This window comes from Corylus avellana, chromosome 7, assembly GCF_965113065.1.
Source record: "Corylus avellana chromosome 7, dhCorAvel1.hap1.2, whole genome shotgun sequence".
NCBI lineage: Eukaryota > Viridiplantae > Streptophyta > Magnoliopsida > Fagales > Betulaceae > Corylus > Corylus avellana.
The window spans coordinates 4,561,302-4,584,365 of NC_142496.1; the positions used below are offsets into that span (position 1 = coordinate 4,561,302).

The 23,064-nt window shown below is 36.0% G+C and overlaps 1 protein-coding gene and 1 pseudogene across 3 annotated transcripts; both read right to left on the reverse strand.

Moving 5' to 3' along the window:
• Window positions 1-876: 876 nt before the first annotated feature.
• On the reverse strand, window positions 877-15,016 carry LOC132183826 (putative 3,4-dihydroxy-2-butanone kinase). 2 transcript variants are annotated; one of them, XM_059597274.2, is made up of 20 exons: window positions 14,784-15,015; window positions 12,588-12,661; window positions 12,414-12,477; window positions 10,571-10,683; window positions 10,410-10,457; window positions 10,001-10,072; window positions 9,826-9,915; window positions 9,054-9,227; window positions 8,644-8,727; window positions 6,915-6,970; window positions 5,005-5,135; window positions 4,841-4,933; window positions 4,510-4,574; window positions 3,916-4,059; window positions 3,777-3,817; window positions 2,160-2,243; window positions 1,972-2,045; window positions 1,791-1,903; window positions 1,610-1,705; window positions 877-1,275 (listed from the first exon to the last, which is right to left on the reverse strand). In XM_059597274.2, the coding sequence occupies exons 1-20, from the start codon at window positions 14,821-14,823 to the stop codon at window positions 1,147-1,149; spliced, it is 1,785 nt and encodes a 594-aa protein (XP_059453257.2). In that variant the 5' UTR covers window positions 14,824-15,015; the 3' UTR covers window positions 877-1,146. The 2 variants fall into 2 exon arrangements, with proteins under 2 accessions (XP_059453257.2, XP_059453258.2); XM_059597275.2 differs by lacking the exon at window positions 2,160-2,243 and having other exon boundaries at window positions 14,784-15,016.
• A 2,593-nt stretch (window positions 15,017-17,609) lies between these two features.
• On the reverse strand, window positions 17,610-22,092 carry LOC132184943 (uncharacterized; annotated as a pseudogene). The gene is made up of 2 exons (XR_015912781.1): window positions 21,828-22,092; window positions 17,610-20,389 (listed from the first exon to the last, which is right to left on the reverse strand). The product of XR_015912781.1 is annotated as an uncharacterized LOC132184943 (transcript).
• Between the last annotated feature and the right edge of the window lie 972 nt (window positions 22,093-23,064).

A 23,064-nucleotide genomic window follows, 5' to 3' on the forward strand; every position in this document is an offset into this window, starting at 1 on the left:
CTTTCCTTTTTTCTCCTCTAACGAGTAGGAAGGATCCTCCCCCTTTGTTTGTTTCTTGTTTTCTTGCAATGTACTTTAAAAAATAAAGAAAATAAAATCTTCACCGGAGATATCACCATTTTCAAGATCGAACAATTGTTTCAACATAGTCGTTATAATGTGAAAATTTCTGGTGATATCAAGATCGAACAATTGTTTCATCATAGTGGTTGACTTATAATGCGAAAATATCAAAACTATACATATGGTTCCAATCTAAAAGCTAGAAAAAAAAAAAATGCTAAGAGTACCAAATCTTTTACCAAGAGAGTCTTATCACACTGATGTGTAGCTCATTCATTAGTACCATTACATTTCTTTTAATTAATTATTTTGTTTATATCCAATGAATGAATTACACATCAATTTAGTAAGCTTCTCTTTATAAAAAAATTTGGTATCCCTAACATTTTTCATTTTTGAATAATGCTTTTGTTTCACCAATTTTCTCAATAAAAGATAATGCAAACAAAAGGGGGCAATAGCCTACAGATTTTATTTTTTTAAAAAAAAAAAAAAAGGGAAGAAAAAGGTTTTACGTTGATTTTGAGGGGATACAGATTGTATGTTGTTTAACTTGTCCATTAAAAAATTCCATCCTAGTGAAGTCATTTGACAATCTCAATTAGTTGGTAAAATACTCGTAAAAAAATCCCATCTGAATTTTCTCCTATTTTGGCCCACTCCTGAGTTAAACCCCAAAATTTTCCCCACTGGTTTCCATTTGCTACTTTGGCGCTTTTTAAGCTTGAACCAGGGTCCTACCCTACACTCGAGTATCATCATCAACAACTATAAAGTTATGATAAGACAGTGATATAATTCGGGGTTTAAAGCACAAAAAATGATCTGACATGGACCATTAAATATCATATTCTGTACTCTGAAACAGTACAATCATATGCTCGGATTTGAATGCATATTATTCCCAATAGTCATTTTCTGTACTCATGTTAACTTAGGGCCAAACGCGCTCTCTCAGCTTTAAGCAAAAAAGGCATAAGCGGAGAGCCTAACTAGTTAGACTACCGTAAAATCATGAACAAAACTTTGGTTAATCTGCAGCTAAAAAGCAGCAGTAATTGCGTGAGGGGCTAGAGCATTGGCTCATGAGGAAGCGCCGTATTTGTCCTTGACAGCTAAAGCTGCTGCTCTGTACCATGAAGCTGCAGCCATTGCACCAGGATCTGGAACTGATGAAAGGATCTCCCCAGATACATAGGTTGAACGCCCAGCCTACAAAAGCAATCCCATCAAATCCCCCCATATATGCATGCTTCTTTCAAAAAAAAAAAAATCCAACAGTATGGATCTTAAAAAGTATTAACAGATAGGACAGGAAATGTCTAAATATATGATCCAACTATGACTGTTTAATCATTTTGTTTGAACCCTAGTCATTTCCAAGATCAAATTGACGCTCACAGGATTCAGGGAAAGAAACATGTAGATTGATGTGACTTCTGTTGTTCAAACGCTATTTACATTCATGTCCTTTGAGCAGAAACAACGGCTAAAGAAAAAGGCTCAATCCCAATGAAATAAGGAAAATGACTAATAAGAATGTCACCTGTGCCTGCATGTCCTTGGTTGACTCAGCCCCAACCACTGCTGCTTCTGACGAGAGGACAAAAGCAGTGTAAGGAACATCCCCAGCATTTAACCTCTGTACGTGAAAATGAAATTAGATATATTAGTCCCATGAGGCCACATCGACTATGAACACAAAGATAACGATCATTGTTAACAACCTCCTGAAGCATTGATGATGCTGGAATGAGGGCATCTAACAATGTGCGATAACCAGCACTAGCTCCGCCATATTTACTGACTGCAGCAATGGAAGCTTCAAGTGCTTCAGCCCCTGAATCAAGAAAGTCAATGAGTGAAAGAGCAAGTCTGGTTATTATAGCATTGGGAGGATCATCTCACATTGTTTTGCTGTCACAACTGACTGGGAGCTTGCTGACAACTGTGCATATGCTGCCTTACAAAATATATCATATCTGTTTTCAAAAGAGAGATGAAGTGATTTTTCATACTAATGTGAAAGAAACTAGTTTTCAAAAGACATTATTGTTAAAGCTTAATCAAGAAAAGAATCAGGTTAAGTAAAATACAAGATTCCACTAGTTCCTCCCATAACTCTTCTAATAGATGATCCAATTTCGTTCACTGTTTCTGCAGCATCATTCAGAGGATAGCTGGGAGCAGATGAAGATTAAGCAGTTAGCTTAATTTGAAATTTTGATCATCTTGAACCAATAATAGTGCTTCTGCATTACTAATATAACAAAGTCAAAGATCTGGGAGCTAAAAGCCAAAAAGTGAGATGGTCTAAAAAATTCAATAATTGCAAATATGTAGCACAACCATATCTATCAAATTATCAATGGTCTTCACCAGACATGAACAAGCTATAGTAAACAACCTCTCCAATCTTTGTCTCTAAACTCATCACTATATTATGCAGAAAGATCAGGAGAATAACTAAAGGCTTATGATTCTCTTTCTCTCTCCCCCCTCCTCTCTGGGTATATCACTACTCACTATTCAACCCAGCCCATTACTTCGATTTTATATATATGTGAATGATATATACTCACCAAGTATCAAAATAATACCTAGGATGTTAAGCAACTGTCCTTGAGTTAACATGCTTATCATTTTCAGATACCTCTGTTCAAATTCAAGAGCCTGTTTGATTTTGGGGGAGAATATAGGGTTTGAAAAATTGGGGGGAGAATTAGGGCTTATGAGATTGGGGTAATAGTGCGTGTGAGTACCCAATTATTACCCACCTAATCTTAGTCCTAATGGATAACTATACATTTATACCCATCAAATTGAGTGTGCTTGGTACCTAATTAACTTTTTTTTGGATAAGTCCCAGTACCCATTTAACTAGGGAAGGTAAATGGGTATGAGCAAACTTTGTCGCCCCTATATAAATGTCACATCTTAGAACTTGAAAAATCATGCCTGTTGTTCAACTTCCAGTCTCGAGGACAATTAACTGCCCCAAGACAGGCAACCTTGACATTGGAGTTAACTTTGCCATGAAAGAATTAACTGCTGTCGACATAAGAAGACTCATCAGTTTAACAAATCAAATTAGGCATATGTCCAAATGAATGCCATTCAGCGCAATTCTATTTCACAATATCAGAGAATTTCCTGATATATATAGATATATATATGTCATTCTCCACCATCTATTTTCATAAAGCTCAACCATGTTAACTTAAAATTCTCTCACACCCCAAAGAATATACCTGCCTTCGATAAAAATGTGCATATGTGCTTCCTCTATTCACGTGGGTATAAATCCTATCAATCATAAAAATAATAATAAAATTACAACTATCTAATCATAACTTCCTAGTTACTCATCCTCCATCTATCCACTTCCTTTTTACCACTTTTTTCTTTTTCTTCAATAGGTGTTAAAGAAGATGAGAATGATCTATGAAGAAATCACCCACCAAACTTTAGCATCATATCAAATGGCATCTTGAACAGCATCTACTTTCGATATTTCAAGCCTCTTTGAACAACCAAGTAGATACAATGCAATAGGTCAATCATCTGTATGGATGTTCTCAAAGAATAAATGGAAACTGTGGATTTTGTCCTCTATATTTGCCACAAAACTGTAATTTTCTCAGCTAATTTACAAAATAATAATAATAATAATAATTTACAAAAAAAAAAAAGAGTCCAAAATAAAAACTTACTTTTTGATGTCCTCCAGAATTGCCGTTGCACCTCTAGACATCTGCAAATGCAGTTAATTAGACAGGACATGATACATACCATGCAGTGTGTGAAACAATAAATGGGAAATAATGATAAGAGTTTTAGGATAGGACTCACTGTTGATCCACAGTCACCATCACCTACTTTGCCATCCCATTCATTCAGACTGTCCATAAGATTTATAACTGCGTTTGCTGCTGCTTCAATAGCTGCCTCAAGAATCTGGCCTTGTTGATTAAGTTGTGGTGGTCGACTTAATGACTAGTCAAAAGTAGATACCAGCAATCAGGTCTAATAAGGAAGTAGTGTAAACAAGAAAAACATAGAAATGTGTAATTGGAAAAAACATATAACATCAGCATATCACAAGCTCGTCAATTGCACTCCAGAATTCAAGAGAAAAAGTAAAGACAGAATGAGGACCAGTGGTCTTAGATGAAATTTATACCATTAAGTTACCACAATAATCTACACAACCTTTTCCTGACCCCATCATATATGTCCACATGTACTGGCTGATAACATTGCCATACGTTTGGATGTGAAGGTTTCACATTTTTCGACAGCAACTCAAGTCAATCAAACCAGGCATGTACAGAAAATATGTTACAAAAATTGTAAAATCCAGACTGAGTAGCTAACTTGTCTCAGAGAGCAGAGTCATCTTAACCTGATTTTCAGTGAGGCAACCAATAAATGTCATGAGCATACCTCATCACTCTTTCTTGACCGAGATGGTGGCACTGGAACAGGAATCTTGGCAGGTGGATGATTACCTGCCAGTAAAGACAACTCCTGAGCTCTTTGAAAATCAGATCAAAATAGAACTTTTCTTATATACAATAAATTTATTATACATATTACACACACACACACAATGAGCGTACTAATAAGTGGAACTCCTTTTGGGACTAGATCAATATACATAATCACTTAATGATGCTAACGCCATTGTAAGAACTTCAAGAATGACCATCCCAAACATAGAAGGAAATTTAGGGAAATTAAGGAAAGGAAGCGATGTTCTAACACATTCACAGACCATCAACGCCAACAGGCCAAGATGGAGCCTTAGTTGCAGCATCAAGTCGTTGCAAAATAGTTTCATCTGCCTTCATGATGGATATTGAAAAACCTGAAAAACACACGATGCTGAGGAAAACTATATTATTAGTTTAGGCAGAATGCTCGTCAGTGATAACAAACCTGCCATATCAAGAGATGTCATAAATGACCCTGTGTACACTCTATCAACGGCCAGTCCATGTTCTAGCTGCAATTTCGGCACTGCTTTGCCTGATGCAATCATTAGCTCCATTACAGGGGTGGCTCCTAACCTGCGATCGAAAGAATAATTTTCTCTAAAACAAGAGGTATGCCATGAGGATTGTAAAACATCAGATAAATTCTAGCTGATCATAAGGAAATGGAGAAAACAAAGTAAACAATTTTTTGTTTCTGAAAAATATCCTAAAAAGTAACAATGACACTACAAAACAAAGCTTAACTGAATTAACTAACCAGGCACATAAATTTATCTACTAGAAACAAATACATTGATTGAATAAACTTTATGTTCCTTGATCACTCTTATGTGCTAAATGGGAGTAGTTGGTTTGAAAAGCAAGGCAACTTCTTACACAATGGCCAGCAGCAAGGTAAATCGGACTTTTACATGTCATGCTAAACTAGGTTCACAAGTATCTGCTATCTTTTACTCTGTTATGTAGCAAATATTTTCTCCACGTGGCCGTTGAAATTAAAACGTAAAACCACAGCAAAACAGATTTGATTCAGATTGGACTTAAATTGAAAATCTTAGAATTTATTATTTTAAAATTAAAGATTCACTGGTAGTAGGATGCAGATGATTAGGCATATCAAATATGTAACGAGTACAAAAGAATCTTCAAAACAGGTTGTCAGTTTGTCAATAATACCAAGTTTCAATTTCCTTCACTTTTAATAAAATCTACTGAAGAATTTCAGAGTTGGCCCTTAACAAAGGTAAATGGTGGATTTATGGTACGCTATTTTTAGTCATTTTGGGTAATGCCTAGAAGTGTGGCAGATTTGGTTGCTTGTTGGTGGACAGGAGGTCATTCTCGGAGTGCTATTGTGTAGAAAATGGTTCATCTTTGTCTCATGTGGTGTTTATAGTTAGAAAGGAATGCAAGATGTTTTTGAGGACTCTGAGAAACCCCTGGGAGAGCTCACGACTATCTTCTTCTATACTCTCTTCACATGGACAGCTGCTTGGCTTGCTCTATTAGTGATTAGTTATCCTGATTTTTTTGTTTTTTTTCTTTTCTTCTATTTAGGCATTCTCTTGTATACTTCATGTGTACTAGGATTGCGCTCCTCTGCACTTTTTGTTATATACAACATTATTTATCAAAAAAAAAACAAAGAAAAAAAAAACTAAAAGTGGTGGAAAAGAATTTGTACAGCCAATTCCAAATGTTTCGACATCAATTCTTAGAGTTGAGTTCAGCATCACAATACATTGACAAAAACTTCAGCGATAGAAAACTTGGATCTTGAAGAATGGAGAGTAACCAAGCATCAGCGGTTCAAAGCTTCTAATGTTTGGCCAGAACTTATAACCATAGGAAGGTCTAAGAAACACATAATCTTGTTGGGATAATTATCTATTTTTTCACATTTTCCCTTTCCTATCTTCTAAATGTTCTGACAAATTTATAGTTGCATTGACAGGAAAATTATCTAAATTTCTAGCTATCATCTAATCCAACACAAGATATTTCCAAATCAGCATCCTCTTCTTTATACTCTAGAATAAAGAGAATGATTAAATTGGATCCTGTAACTTAGAGTACAGTACAAATTAAGTATAAATACATAAAGCAACAACACAACAATCTTAAGTTTCTGGTTGAGTCACACTACAGATTTGATGTTCTTTAGTTTTCATCAATTTGCAACCGTGTCATGAGGAAGCTGGAACCTAGAAACTCATTCCACTCAACTCAGTAAACATATTTCTCTTGATATCATGTAGAATAATATGATGCTTGTGCGAATAACAATTCATGTACAGTAACTTGATAAGATAAATTCTTATCTAAAGCACAAAAGAAAATCCAAGAACCTACCCATTGATCATAAGGACCACTCTATTACCTCGTGTAATGGGAACATAGTTTGTTTCCTGCAGAGATTAAACCTTTAAATAATTAACATGAACTTGAGCTGTAAGATATAGGGAAAAGAAAAAAGAACCTTAAGCTGAAAATTTAATATTATAACAAATGTTTAATTCAAATTCAAGTATATGCATGGTGTAAAGATATACAACCTATACATACAGTAAGGAATTTCTTTTTCTTTTTTTTTCATAAATAATCGAAATATCATTAATGCGTAAAAGGTGCAACCTAGGTCCAAGGAAAGTATACAAGAGAAACACCTAGGTAAAAAAAGACAAAAGATCAAGAAAATCATGAAAACTAAGCAAATTAAGATAGTCGGCACAGTTGTCCAAAAGTAAAGAGTATTGAAGAAAAGATTTTATCTCCACCACTGTCCTCTTGCAGTCCTCAAAAGTTCTATCATTTTTTTTTCCCTCAAAAGACACCACAAAAGGCATGAGACAGAACTCGATGTTGCTTTCCTCTCATTTTATGCTGTGGGAATGTAGTTCTCTGGACATTTGGGTGATAAAACGAATTTAAGGATCTTCTTAACAGTAGGAATGGTGGGAACTGGTTTGTTTACTTTGCTCTTTAGCATTGGTTATTGGGGAAACATTAATAGTTTTTCTACTATTTGATAGTCCAAATGATTGCCGGTTTGTTCTAATCAACTGGATGGCCTTCAGTTGTTGCAGTGGTTGGTAACTGGTTTGGAAAGAGCAAGCGAGGGCTAATTATGGGTATATGGAATGCTCATACTTCCATTGGGAACATTACGGGCCCTAGCCCACGTGCGCCTCACCCACCTAAAGATGGGCTTTAGGTGAAAACTCACGTTTCACTTGCTGGGGGGAGGGCCCTTTTTTTAATTCGCAAGACGAGCTTTTGCCTTCAAAATTGGGCTTTGATTAGTGACAACTGAGTTGGGCATTCACCATAAGCTTCACCGAAACAGAACCGGCCTGATTCAAAAAATTAAACCCTTCCAGTCCAAAAGAAATCAAGCCCTCATCAACTATCTCATGAGCTTGGTCCACTTCCCCTTTTAATTTCTCTAGCTGATTTTTTCCATTTTCGAAGATTCCACCGAAATCCACCATGACATCCCCTCATACAACGTTGTCTCCTTCTGCAGCACAAAAGTAGGGAATGGATGTGTCTGCTAGCCTGCCTCAAGCAACCCCCTTACACGTATTCAGGATTAAAAAAAAAATGTTCTCAGTATTTTACATAAAATGAAGTAGATGCCTCCCTTCACGAGAAGAGATAGATGGAGTATCCAAATATGCCAGTAATAGCTATACATGTCAAACATTCTTATTAAAGGAAAAGAAATATATAACTCCAATGATAAAAATTTAAATAACAACCTGGCAAATTAATGATGGAATAACATAACTGCTTCAAGATTCTCATTTCAGGTTATTTTCACAAGACCATGCATATTAATCAGACATAAAACTGTGGAAGATGCCACTCGGAGGGCTATTATTAGCATAATTTTGTGGAATACAATATATGAACACAATTTTTTTTTTTTTGATATGTAATCACAAGTTTATAAAAGAGAACAAAGGCGCAATCCAAGTACACAGGAAGTATATAAGAGAGACGCCTAGGTAGAAAAAGAAAGAACACAAATTTAGTTTTGCAATAAAAGAACAATTGACCATAAAATAGTTGGACATACTGGTGAGAGTATTTGATTAAGAACATGAGAAACCACCACATCCACAGGCTGAATGTCAGCCAACGCAGCACCAGGTTCACCATGCTGTAAAGAAATGCATGCTTAATATGCCTGATATGTAAATGTGGAACAAGAAATCGAATTACTTCAGAAGTAAAAGTAGAGCCATACCAGCAAATAATAGCCAGTGTGTGTGTGTGTGTAAAAAATAAATAAATAAACAACTAGATGATACCATCAAATAAAAGCTGGTGAATAGATAGAAAAACAATCAACTAAGGATACGTTCAGCAGAGACAATAAACTCCAGATTATACTACAGGAACTTATAATTGTAGAAACTTAAAAAAAAAAAAAAATACTGCACTTCTTATTTCAAAGACAAGGTGGCACACTTCAAAACAGCTTACAATTCCAAGGCCAAGTTCCATTTTCCCAGGACCCAAACGATCTGATGTAACCTGTCCAGGAAGTGTGCAAACAGATAGCGCAACACCCATTGTTCCAACCATTTCTGATGCACATTTTGCTTCAGTAGCAACTTCAGCAAGGGAAAGGCCAGCAGCAGCAGCAGCTCCAGCAACCTGTCTTTCACAAAGGGCAAGAATTTATAGGACAAATTTAGTGAAAGAAAAACATTAAAAAAGAATAAGCTGGTAATTCTGTTGTTTAATTAAATATAACAAGCCATGAGTCCCAAGGGGGAAAGAAGGAATACTAGAAGAATCTTGCTGACAACTGAGACACTATAATGTAATTATGGTTTCCATTCTTTTTTTTTTACTGCCTGATATGATGAAATTATAAATCATGATCTAACAGAATGGTCGAAAAAGATTCTTGCTCTTCAATCATATGTTGGCGCTGTACTTATGATTTTTTTCACTATAAACCCTCATGCATATATTAATCTACAAGTCATTAATTGATTGATGAAAAAAAAATCAAAAAGAAAATACTGATAAAACCAGGAAGAAGAGAACTGAGAATAGGAAATTTTCTGTATGAGAGGGAGAGAGAGAGAGAAAAGGGGGGGGGGGGAAGAGAAAAGAGACTAGAGTCAGTTGAGGGCTCATTTGCATGTTGCTGTGTGTGTGTGTGTGTTTTTTTTTTTTTTTTAGTTGGGGGGGGGGGGGGGGGGGGGGGGGGAGAGAGAGAGAGAGAGAGAGAGAGAGAGAGAACCTTATGAACGAGAATAGTCCCAGCCAATCCTCTCCGTCCAGCTATACCACGAGGTGGAGGCAAAGCACAATCATCCCCAACAATTACGGTCTACAAGGTGCACACAAAATTTCTATTACATTTTGAGCTAACTACGTATAAGATGCATTCCTGTGAAAATTTAAAGAAAGCATACCTCCACTTTATAACCTTCAGATTTTGCTTGCTCAGCAGCCAAACCAAAATTTAAACGATCACCAGTATAATTCTGTCAACAACAGATTACAGCACCATGAATCAAGATACAAAGCTAAATGACTCCAATTAATCAGACCATCCTTATCCAGTTTACACACTTCAAGCAATAAAGTTTCAAGCATTTTGTAATGGTGTCATTGCCTACTCTCTCCCTCTCCCACTTCCTTTTCTCTATCTGTGCTCCTTTTTTTTATTTATCTTCCTCTTTAACTGGTTTGGGAATGATCCAGAACCAATATTCACATTTACAAAAAGAAAAACCATTAGCCACACTGAACAACGCCACCACAAATCATGATATAGCAAACTGACAAGTAGTTAACATATTACTTTAAAAATAATGATACCTTGACAATTAGAAGACATCCCATAGGACCAGTTACAGCATGGATGCCCTAAAGTAAAGTAATAGGTTAGATCATGGTTATCTAAGAAGAGCAATAATAATTATTGACAGGTGATTCATACGCACTTTCAACTATAAGAATAAACAAAAACAAAACCATACAGCTAGAATTGAATCAACTGGTGGAGAGGCAAAAACATCTCCGCAAATAGCTGCTGTCAGCATCCCCTCCCCCACGAATCCAGCATGTGCAGGCTCATGACCACTTCCACCTCCTGTATTAGATAGATCAAACCAGGTTTGGATTGGAGACCAGAGCTCCAAAGCCCATAAGCTCCATTGTTTCCTCAACAGCATAATGTATTCAAGAAACAAAAGTGAAAGTTTCATATTTCTTTTTATCATATAAACTTGCATATTACATGGGCAACTTTTTTTGTTAAACTTTTTTTTTTATCTCCTCGGATGACCCATGACCCAGTTAAAGCTTCATTAATTACCTCTTATTATTTCCTTTCTAAAACAGATAAGTTGATGCTCAACAACAATCCCCACAAACCGCAAAAAGATACCATCATGGGTGCTTTGTACAGTTTAGCAAGAAAAAAAAAAACAAAAAGAAACGAAAAGAAAAAGTTCATTATATCTTTCATTGAGAAAACTAAGTTACTCCCTGCATTCTAAGTTGTGAATTAATTTGTATACGTAGTGATAATACAAGGAAGGCATGTTTTTGTTTTTGTTTTCAAATTCATATTTTTTGATTTTGTAAACAGATTTGGCACAAATTCACAAACTCAAAATTTTGCCCAATGTTCTAAAAATCACACAACACATATGCATCGGTTTCTTAAAAAATCCAAAACAAGAATGAAATTTGACCCATCCAAACAACACATCTGCATCGGTTTCTTAAAAAATCCAAAACAAAAATGAAATTTGGCCTATTCAAACAAGGCCTTAAGTTTTATTTTGGATTCTTTGAATGGGAGTTTGATAGAAAAGTTTGGACCAAGAGGTTGATTTGAAGGCTCAAATTACTGTTGGTTAGAGAACAAAAGAAGAAAATATATATATATATATATATATATATATATATATATATATATATGAACAAACTATGAGTATCAACTTCTCAACTTTTTTGAACAATCCAAAAACATATGCTAAAACTAGAGTTGATATTTGGTAATGTAATCTCTCACCAATTGTGAGGGCCAAAGGTCAATCACAATGATCCATACCATCTAGTCCCCTATTGGTCTTCATGAGTAATTGGGAACTACCACTGTGAGGTTCACCAGCAATTTTGTTGTTTGAATATAAAAAAGGGAAAAACTCGCAGCAAATGAGTCAACAATATAAAAGCATAGTTCCTAACAACCTTAAGATACAGGTTTGTAAATAAATACATTTAAGTACCCATTGTTTCATTCTTTTTGGTCAGACAAAACACAACTTAAACTGGGGGCCTACCTATAACAAGGTTTTGGTGACCAAAACAAAAGTGATTTTCAGAACCCATCTATTTGACAAAAATAGCTATTTGCAGAAATGCCAATTTGGTGATTTTGCCAAAATCCTTTTTTTTTTTTTTTTTTGTAAATTATGCAGAAAATTGTAAAATACGAACACGAAGAATCCATATATAGTTAAATTCATGTCCTACCATGGTCTAACGTATTTGAAACAGAATTTATGCAATGGAAGACAAAATGGAGAAAATACTATCTGTTCCATATTAATTCATACAAAAGGAATTAGAATACAGTACAATAATAACTCACTGCCAACATTTCCATATTATCCCAAAGAACTTTTTTCTGTTCATGGTTTCTTTTCATAACCATAAAAGCATGATGAAGGAAACTATGACAAACATGTATTCACAACTGTTCTAGGCCAATGAGAATTATCAACAGAGAAGATATTTGAAGTTTTCAAGAGGGCAATCAAAGTTCTGACAATAAATGAAAACAGTGTTAAAAATTTTGCAGTCTCAAACCTGATATAATTGCAACTTTATCATATGTTGAACTCGAAACATCAGCACGTAATACAACCTTCACCTGTTTGGGAATAAAGATACAAAAATGTCATACTAATTATAATTTTATGTATGTTAGTTCCTCTTCATTGATTAATAAATTAAAGATTTAGAGAAAAAAATATATATCACCTCAGGGAAACCATCTAAAAACTGCAAACCAGGATACGTTTCTACAAGTCCCTCGATGAACTCAGTCACAACATCTGCAACAGTGTAACCACAAAAATAATAAAACTAAAACCCTATTTCTCAGAAGAGAAGCCTGCATGGTGTTCTCTTTTTATTTTAACTCACTGCTTTACTTGCACAATCCAAAAATAACTTTTTTAAAAAAAAAAATTAAAATAGCAATACACTTACACAAGGGCAAAGACTCCCTAACTATCAATATACACCTCCAAAAGAAAGAAAGGAAATGATATTGCTCAGGAAAGGAAGATAAATTTATGCTTTTTTTTCTTTTTCTTTCTGTTGTCCTTGTAGAAGCTACAAAAAAGCCAAAGATGACCAAGACTCACAATAGGATAGGACTAAAACGCTCATATTTTAGTGCAAAAAGAACAAAACTAACTCCTATTCAAAAGTTACAAGAAATGCGTGTACTCCAAAAAAAAAGGTAAACAAAAACTCTTCGTAATGTTTCAGAGTCTCTTTCTTACTTATTTTTTCAACACTCCTTTTAGGTCATAAAGCACTTGCATGCCAGTCAGGTAGAGTTGGAATTACTCATGTAAATATTCAATATGATTAAAAAGTATCAAATTCATTTTAGCACTTATCCAACCGTCATAGCTTTCCATACAAAGTTGATTGCCTCTTCAATCACCATCATATTTCAATTTGACATTTTTATTTTTGTAAGTAATCGAGATTTCATTAAAAACGAAAGCACCCTCAGGTACACATGCATACTTCAATTTGACATATTGGAGGCCAGAATAGGTATAAGAGGGAACAACTACACAAACTCCAAAAGCCACAAAGCATTTCCTTAGCCCTTTGTTTGGTTGAGGAGAAAAAAGGAATGGGGGAAGGGAGGCAAGAAGAAAATGATTCAATGAATCTCAAAAAAGATATTTTCTAGTAAGAGTAGGAATTACATAGCATATATCCGTCCTCCATAAAACGTTTTGACTTGAACACTTGGTCTGCCACCTCAATTGACTCATTCTTCCTTTGATATTTGTTTGAAAATTTAGGCCTGACTCAACTCTCTATTTTTCCTAAGCTTGCTACTCTGTGTATTTGTATTAGATTAATCTGAGTAAAGGTTTTCAGTTAATATTAAAATCAATAGAGAAAAGAGAGAAAAAAATAATATGAGAAGAACATTAAACAATTCCCCTTTCGTAATGAGAAATACAACTTCCCTACCAATTTTCTAAAGGAAAAAAAAAAAATTGCAGAAAATGATATAGAAAGGGTGCTTTTGAAAAACATTGTCTGATAACGGGCCTTTTACAGCTGTTGCCAAAATGTAGCATTCCATATCTGCAGAACTTTGCTCTATCAACTGCTGAAAACTACCTAGAAGTTACCATAATGAGAATTCCATCTGTTTAGGATATGGATTGTAAAGATAAACATCATTTCCAAGTCATTGTCCTACCGAACACTGTCATTGTCCTTGTAGCAGTGTAGATGTCTAGCCCCATGATTACCAAAGTGGACCATTAATCAAGGTAATCAGATTGAAATACTAATTCCTTAGTTAGTTTCTGAAAAGCAGTTGGAAAAGGAAAAAAAAGGGGGGGGGGGGGGAGGAGCCCTAACAGATCTTGATTTTTTCGTGAATAGTCAGCCTGAAGGCCCCCATTGGTTGCAGCAAACATGCAAGAAGAAAAACCTCCATTTGATATTTTCCATCTTAAGTTGCCAAAAACAACATGAAACATAGCATTCAAGATTTCCCCAAATTTTCTTCGCAACCAAACAGTGTGTACAGTGAGTCAAAGTCGTAAATATATCTCAAAAATACACAGATTAAATAGATCCCATCGTCTAAGAAATTTGAGCAAAAAATCATCCAATCCAATACAAGACAATCAACGAGAGATTTCCCTAATACAAATGTGAACCAAATTGATCATCAATAACCAAAATAAAGTAAAACAACCGAGAACATAACAGTCGCATTTTCCTTCTCCTTTCTCTTAGTTTCTTCCTAAACAAACAGATTAAAAAGCACTCAAGAATCGCAAGTGAATATCTCAACACACACCGGAAAATTGTAAAAAAGACGAAACGACAAGCGAAAAAGAACAATCGTAGAACACAATGCGAAGAACGAAGCGAGAGAGATCGGAAGAGGAGGAAAATGCGAACCTTTGGGGTCGTTGATGAGCTTCTTCCCTTGAAAAGCCATGGCGTCGAGGAGACCAAAACCCTAGCTGAGCTTTTGCATGAAATGCGTGTTTGAGAGAGGGGGAGAGAAGAGAGAGAGGTTGGATTTTTGGTCTGGTAGCCAGGCGCTTTGTGCATAAATAAATAGCGAGTCTTGCTCAACACACCTGGAGCAGCTTCGATTTGTTTGTTGCTCAAGGGTCAAGACTCAAGAGAGAAGGTGGTTCCTCGTCCGACCAACCAAAATTGCTCTCATTTACGGAAATGCCCTTGTTTTCATTAGAGAAATGTCCTAACTGCCCTGCTTTTTTGTTGAGTTATTCCTAATAAATTTGCAGTTCATAATTAATAAAATTATTTAGTAAACAAATTTGATTTATAAATTTTAATTAACTATTGGCTAGCTTGTTAACTAATATACTTATGAATTGTCACGTGAGTTTGTAAATAAATTATACTAAAAATTGCAATCCAAAGCATTCTTTGATTTTTTTTTTTTTTTAAGAGAAACTTAAAGAATGTGCTTGGAAATTTATAGGTTGCATAAAAAATAAAAAATAAAAAAATTGTGAAGAATGAATTAATATGAAATAGAATGTTCCAAAAAAAAAAATTGTGATTTGACGAGTACCTTCTTTTTTTTATTTGAGTCTTCTAAAAAAGAGAAAAATGTTTTATTGGCGTGAAATACGATATTTTATCAAGTCACTCCTTAAAATTCAAATCATTATCAAATATATTCTTTTGTCCACTTTCCGTTAAATTTTTAACGTCATTTTCATGTATTGCCCAATTAAAAAACATGTGTTAACATAATACAGTCATTATGTCTACTCAGATACTAAACTCGCTGGCATGCCACGTCATTAAACACATAATGCCATGTCATCATTGAAGTTAAAAAAATTTATAGCAATGACCATAGCGATGCATTTAATTGAGCTCCTGGGTCTTCATTGTGCTTCGCCTGTCATGCTCCAACTTAAAATATATATATATATATATATATATTATTTTCCGCATAGGTGCTACTACTCATAGTGAAACTTTACCATTTATAAATTTTTTCTTTTCTTTTTAAAATTACAAACTCACTTAATGGCACATCATACCAAAGCTTATACTGAAATCACATACTTTATAGACATAAACTTGTAATGTTATTACCATACTTGAATATCAACAGCTCATTCTGACCATTTATGTGAATGATTTGAACCAATCTTATTGTCAAATTGGTTGTATTGTTGTACTTGAATAAGGAGTCGGCTCCTTTCCATTTCATTTGAAATCCTCGGCATCAAAAAGTTAGTAGTAATCATAACAATTAAAAGGCAAGACTACCAAAATTATAAACATCAAAAATCGCTCATTAATTTTTTTTGTTTCTTTTGTCAACAAAAAACTTTCATTAGGAGTGGTGACTCCAACCAATTTGACAACCTGCTTGGAATAGGCTGTTGGGAACTTTTTTGTACTAGAAGAAGGAAAATTCTAAATTTTCACTTGAGAATTAAGATTGTCAAGAAGATTGAAAAAGATGAGTTATGCTGAACAATTCATATATTTTTGGTGGCTTACTACAACAAAATCTACTTACAAAAGCTGTTAGACAGTACACAACTGAAATCTAGTTACATGCTTTATTATGTTTATGCAAACAGCTCGAGAAAGTTTGTGTGAAAGCCACTCAAAGATACTGTGGGACCGACTGCAAATGAGGGAGCATGACAACACAAGTCAACACAGATGAAGTCGGAACACTTTTATCCTCTTTCCAGCTTCACTCTGATCTTCCTCTTAGCTGAGAAGGCCCCTAAGCTCTATTCTTGGAAGTTTTGCTTTCTCGGTCTGCTCATTAAGTATAGAAGAAACACAAAACAAAAACAAAGAAGCCAATAATGAGAGACTCATATCTCAAAGATTGATTATTCGCATGCTTATCTAAAAGCAAAAGGTCGGCCAGAGCACAATGTCTATAACATCATAAAAGATCCTCATTGCAACATCAAAAGAGAGAAACTACATTTCTAACTGTATTTCACAAACAAGCTAGACATGATTAACTGAACTACAAATTAATCACTACTATAAATTATACAAACAATATGGAAGGACCTATCAAAAAAATGCAAGTATGTTACTAAAATCAATGTAAAAGGAAATAAATCTTAATCCAAGACCAAAATTAAATTTTCTTTCTAACGAGTTCAGAAAAGGGCATCTCATGTAGTGCTAATCTTTACCAATTAGTTAATCCTACTTTAATGACTTCACTGCCTGCAAATCAACTAATATGGTAACATTGTTTTCTACATAAGCTCACAAAGTATTAGCCATTGAAGCAGCTTTTGGTACTAAGTCACATAAACTTGAGACAAGTCATAGCTATCTGAGCAACCCATGACACGCATAATTGAGCTGAATATGCAAAACATAGCTTATGTGGAGTTCGCTTACAGCACATTGACATTACAGAACCAGAACCAGCATTGAGTAGGTGGTATAAGAGAAGATAACAGGATACTGCAATTAGTTATAGAAGATAACTGCAAGTTCAATTGTCTCATATTAGCTCAAATTGCATATAAACCCTCGAATTCAACTAGGCATTAACAAAATCACATAGACACATTCATTTTTGAAACGGGCATTCGCTAAATCACATAGAAAGTAGTTTCTCTAGCTTTTTCATATCACATGTAATCTTTCTTCATTCTTCCTAGATAAAAACAAAGAGAACCATGAGAGAACAAAACTTGCAAACAGGTCTTAAATGTGTCAAAATTTGGGGAGAAAACCAAAGAATCATGTAGAATGCTTTTCGAATTTAGTCGGACTGCAAAATTCCTGATATAAGTTAAAACCATCTTGCCATTTGGACCATTGTCTCTTCAAAACATTGTATGCCTTCAATTCTTTTGCCCCAAAGTTCTTAACAGAAGCATCAAACCGCAACTCACTGGAGCACAGCTCATCAAACAGTTCTGGTCCAACAGTTTCCAAGTCTCTCTCCAAGACAATGCCTAGATCGTTACAACTTTTATATGGATCGGAAATGTTTCCATTAGGAACTTGCTTCTTCTCAGGCACTTTAAAAATCATGATATCAAATTTCTTGTCCCCAAAGACATTTCCCTTCCCTTGATCCATGGTAGAGCACTTAAGTGCAACTGGATGGTAAAAACAGAAAGGTTTTGGTTTTTGAGAGGTGCCCCACATATCTTCTGTGTCATCAGCAAGGGAGACGGCAGGGTCATCATGAAGCTCAACACCAGAATCTGACACAGCCATTTCACTGGCCACCTCCTTAACTTCATCATATCGCAGGTTAAGTTCCCTCTCTAATGAAAATCCACCTGCTTCTTCCATATCAGAATAGCCGTTTCGATATTCATGAAGTGTAAGTAAAACAGGAAGAGGAAGAACTGGACCCACAAGAGCATCATCTCGCTGCACTTTCTGTGACCACTTATTGCTACGGCATGAAGGCTTTCTTAAGAAGAAAGGTGGCAACTGAGGTAGGTCTGGAACAACTGGAAACTCCAAAGCTACCTTTTTCTGGTCCACAAGTACTTCAAGGAACTCTGAGTAGTTGGAATAGGCCAGCTGCAATAGTTCCATTGGCAGTCCTGCCCACAATCTCCTCAAAGCAACCTCATGGATGCTTGCTGGCGAACTGATGCCATTTAAAACAACAGCAACTCCAGGAGATGATCTCAATCAACCAAACCCACAAGCCTTCAACTTCTCGCACAAAATTTCATGAGATTCTGTACTAAATGAGTTCTTCTCTTGAGGAGGCTTTTTCATTTTTGAACCTAGAACTTTACTAAGGTTACCATTTATATATGAAAAGAGGTTATCGAGTTTCAGGTACTTAAATCTTCTGGGAAATCTGTATTTCTCGTCTTCCTGAATATAGAGAAAATTGTCTTCAAAATGCAACAATTCTCTATGAAATTCTTTCAACTTCTTTACAGAATCCCACGAGGCACAATATCTTTGTAATTCAAGTTTCCCTGAAGACATAAGCCTTATCAGTGTAAAACCACCAAATTCATCTGACCCACAAAGTAGCGAAGATAAACCTCTGTTTAGGATGCCAAAACCCAAAACTATTTCTTTCTTCTGCTGCCAATCAATCCATTCAGGAAGATCATCCTTCAAAATCTCCTCTCTTATGAGACAGCTTCCACACCGACAATCATGACCTGACAATAAGAGATCTGAAGGGAGCTCCCATGCATAAACAGTTTTCAAAACTTCAGAAGCAATGCAATCTCTGGGGGCTGGTGAAGTAGGTCCATAGCAAAAGAGATTAAACTCACAATTCCAAAAAGATCCCAATATAATGCAAAAACCTGATTCTGAAGCCCACCTATATGTATCATCCCTCGAGTTTGATCTCAATTCTGTCAATTGAAACACATCAATGTAGCAAGGCTTATCAAGACCATGACCCCATTGCGACACCGGCACCATCGGCTTCCGCACATCACAAAGAATCAACAAACTATCCGAAGCCAGCACAAAACAAAATGATCACAATCCACCATCGTAAACGTAAGGAACTGTTCGTTTTTAACATTTGCATACAATCTCAACATCTCAACCTTGGCCAAACAACTCACAACACATTCATCAAACCTCAAATAGACCAAAAAAACCGCATTGGACCGCACAACAACCAAAATCCTAGGATGCCAACTGAACTCACAACACAACCATTTATGAGCCCCTGAATCATCATCCCACAGAACCCGCAACCTAGTCCCTCTAAAATGTGCATTCGAAGCACCAGCTTTCGAACAAGACTCCAAATCAAATAAGAACAATTCGCCACTCTCCAACAGAACCACACTCTCCTCCATCAAATGTGGACTCCAACAAGCCCACACAACAGAGCAACTCTTAAACACTTTACTCCCCAAACAAACCAAACCCGGCCTCTCCGGACTCAAACCAAGCCCTTTAACCTTCACAACAAACCAATGCACAGAATACAACGTAGAAGCCATCACATACCCAACACTAACAAAGGAACCCGAATTACCTGCCAGAATCGCATCGGAACCAACCGCCAGGTTGACCGAGATCTTGATAATCTGATACTCGAACCCGGTCCTTTCCCTGAAAACATTACCGTTTTTATTGGCCTGAATGTCGAAACCCGACCCTGAATTGTTCAAGGACAGCTTCAAGAACCCGACTTGCTCGGAGTTGGCACCGGTTGGAAAGAAGATGAGGAGAGAGTTGGAATAGGGAAGTTGAAGAAAGGAGAGGCGGTTGTGGATGGAGGGGGCCAACGAGGGACGCGACGGAGGAGGAAGTAGAGGGGGGGAGAGAGGACGAGGCGTGGAGGAATCTGGGCAGAGTGAGGTGGAGAGGAGGGGGGAGAGAGTGGGAGAAGAGAGAAGGGGAGGAGAAGAGGAGGGTTAGGGTTTGGGGGATAGGGTTGAAGAGGAGAGGGCCGAGGATGGGCTTGGAGGAAGGCCCGGAGAGGAGGAGTGGAGGGGCGTGCACTGTGGAGATTGGGAAGAGGGCCTTCCATTCCGATGACAAGTCCATTGTTGGGGAACAACAACCTACAAGATAAAATGAAATTAGTTTGCAATAGCACGATATGTACAATTCCTGAGAAAATTAATTCAAATAATAGAATCTACAGAAACTTTATCTAACTAAAACAAAACTGCATCTCACTCAGGCATTTTGACTAGGGGTGGGTATTGGTTCGGTTCGGTTCGGAAAAGTTATTTTTGGTCGGTTAACAGAAATTATCGGTTAATTCACCGATTGCATTTCAATAACAAAGTATTTCGAAATTTTCAATTAATTTTGGTAGTTGGTTAATTTCGGTTGGTTAATCAGTTAAACTTGGGCCTTTTTATGGGCCAACGCTATTTTTAAATGGGCCAAAAATTGGTTTGTTGGGAGCCCAATTTTTTTTGGGGGGAGCTAAAAAGACTAAAATAACTTATTGAACATGTTTTTTTGGGCTAAGATCAATCTTGAGGGCCCAAATTTATTTTTTGGGCCAAAATAACTTATTGAACATGTTTTTTGGGCTAAATAACAAATTTACTGTACAGGCCTAGAGCTTTAATGAAGGTTTTAAATTGGTTTTCTGTTCAGTCCTAGAGTGTAAAGTTCTTTCTGTTCTCATGGTTTTAAATTGGTATGCAGTTCACAAATTGGTTACAAACTTACAAGCTTTAACGAAAGCAAAATATATGTATTTTCACATATATTTTCAGAAAGAACTTCAAATAATAAGTAAACAGTTTGAAACTTTTGTTTTAATGGAAAATTGAAGGATATAAAATTGATTATCTACATAGAACCGACAAAAATGGGTAGATTCAGAGAAATCCCAAACCTTGGCAAACTTATAATCCATCAAAGAATGATAAATAAAGTCTCAACTAAGCCACCTCCAACATGGATTACCTTCAATTCCATAAATTTTCTTCCTTCAATAATCAAACAAATCAAAACATAAACATAATGATCAATATAAAAGAGTAAAAGACCACAAATAAGTAATGTCAAGTAAGAAAGCAATAAGAATATAAGATGTAAAAAAACTTAATGAAACAACAATCAATCTTCTGAAAAGAAAAAAGCCAACGAATGCACCCCATGCACCCAGCCTATACATCATACCTAAAGGTCCTAAACAACCAAAACCTGACACAAACAGAGAAGAAAAACAAGGGCCCAACAGCAATACAAATTTCAAGAATAATTACAGCAATTAGCAAATGCTTATCCAAAAGAAGAAAATTTATTTGCAGGAAAAATCAAGGTAGCGTAAATCAGATCAAGGTTGCGTAAAAAACTAAAAATCTATCATTTTCATTCCTAAGTATTCCTAAATCCTAATAATATAAAAAAAAAAAACTCGAAAATAAATGCAAAATCAAAGAATCAAGTGTTCAAAATCAAAGAATCAAAATCTAAACCCTCAATCAGTTCAAAAAATAAAAATCAAAGAAAATGAAGTAACTCAAAAATCTATACCTGAAAAGACGAGAGAGAGATACGACGGCTTTCCGCTTGCAACGAGAAAGCGAGGGAGACAACGGTGAAGTTAAGCCACCGGACACGACGGGAGACGAGAGAGAGACACGACGGCTTGCCGCTTGCAACGAGAAAGCGAGAGAGAGAGAGAGAGAGAGAGAGAGAGAGAGAGAGGCAGCCGGAGAGAGACGGCTGCGAGGCGTGAGAGAGCAAGTTAGGAGGCAGGGCCGCAGGAGACTGGAGAGTGTAGAGGGCAACAGGCGTGAGGAGTTGGGGATTACTGATTAGCGTTCAAATGAAAGTAGTTTATATTCAAGCTTAAAACGACGCGGTTTTGATTTTCAATTAATTTAAAAATATATATATCAAAACGACGCCGTTTTACTATGCAAACCAAACCAGTACCTTTAACGGAAAAAAATAATTTTATTCCCATTGACCCCGAACCAAACCGACGTCATATAAAAATTCTATACTCACAAAAACGGTTGGTAGTTAATTTCGACTCGGTGGGCGATTGGTAATCTATAGGTGGTTAATTTAATTTGAAAAACATCTTCCCTACTAATAAGAACACAATCAGCCAAATGAAATTAGATATCTTTTGACAAATCACGAAAGAAAAGGGGTTTTCGTTATACCCAAAAAGAAATGTGTCGTATGCGTACCTTTATTTTTTCATGATTCTCCTCATTCTTTTTCTTATTTCACATTGATTTCTCTCTCTCTCTCTCCAGGTAGACCACGTACGGCGCCCTTCGGGGACCCATTCGACGACGTGTTAGTCTCACCGTCGTCTGGGTCGTGAAGCTTGGATTTTTTTTAGCTTTGCCTGAGGAAGAAGAAGGGAGCGGCAGAAGAGGGGCTTTTTTTTTTGGGTTTTGAACTTTGAACGTGAAGCTCCGTCGTCTGGGTCGATGAAGCTGAGATCTTTTTTAGCTTGGCCTGAGGAAGAAGAAGGGAGCGGCAGAAAACAAAAAATCCCAGGCGAAGAGACTAGTATTTACACGTGTTTGTCTATATCTGCTTCTTTTCCTCCTACTTTTACTGTTAGTCTGTTTCTGTGTCATGTATGTATGTATCATGTATGGGGTGAATTCTTTATCTGTATATACTGTTAGGTTAAATAATATTAATAATATGTCAAAATAATAATAATAATAATAATAATCTTTATTGTTTCGAGTTTTTAAATAATTATTACATAAGTTTTATATCTAAAAATATTATAAGCATT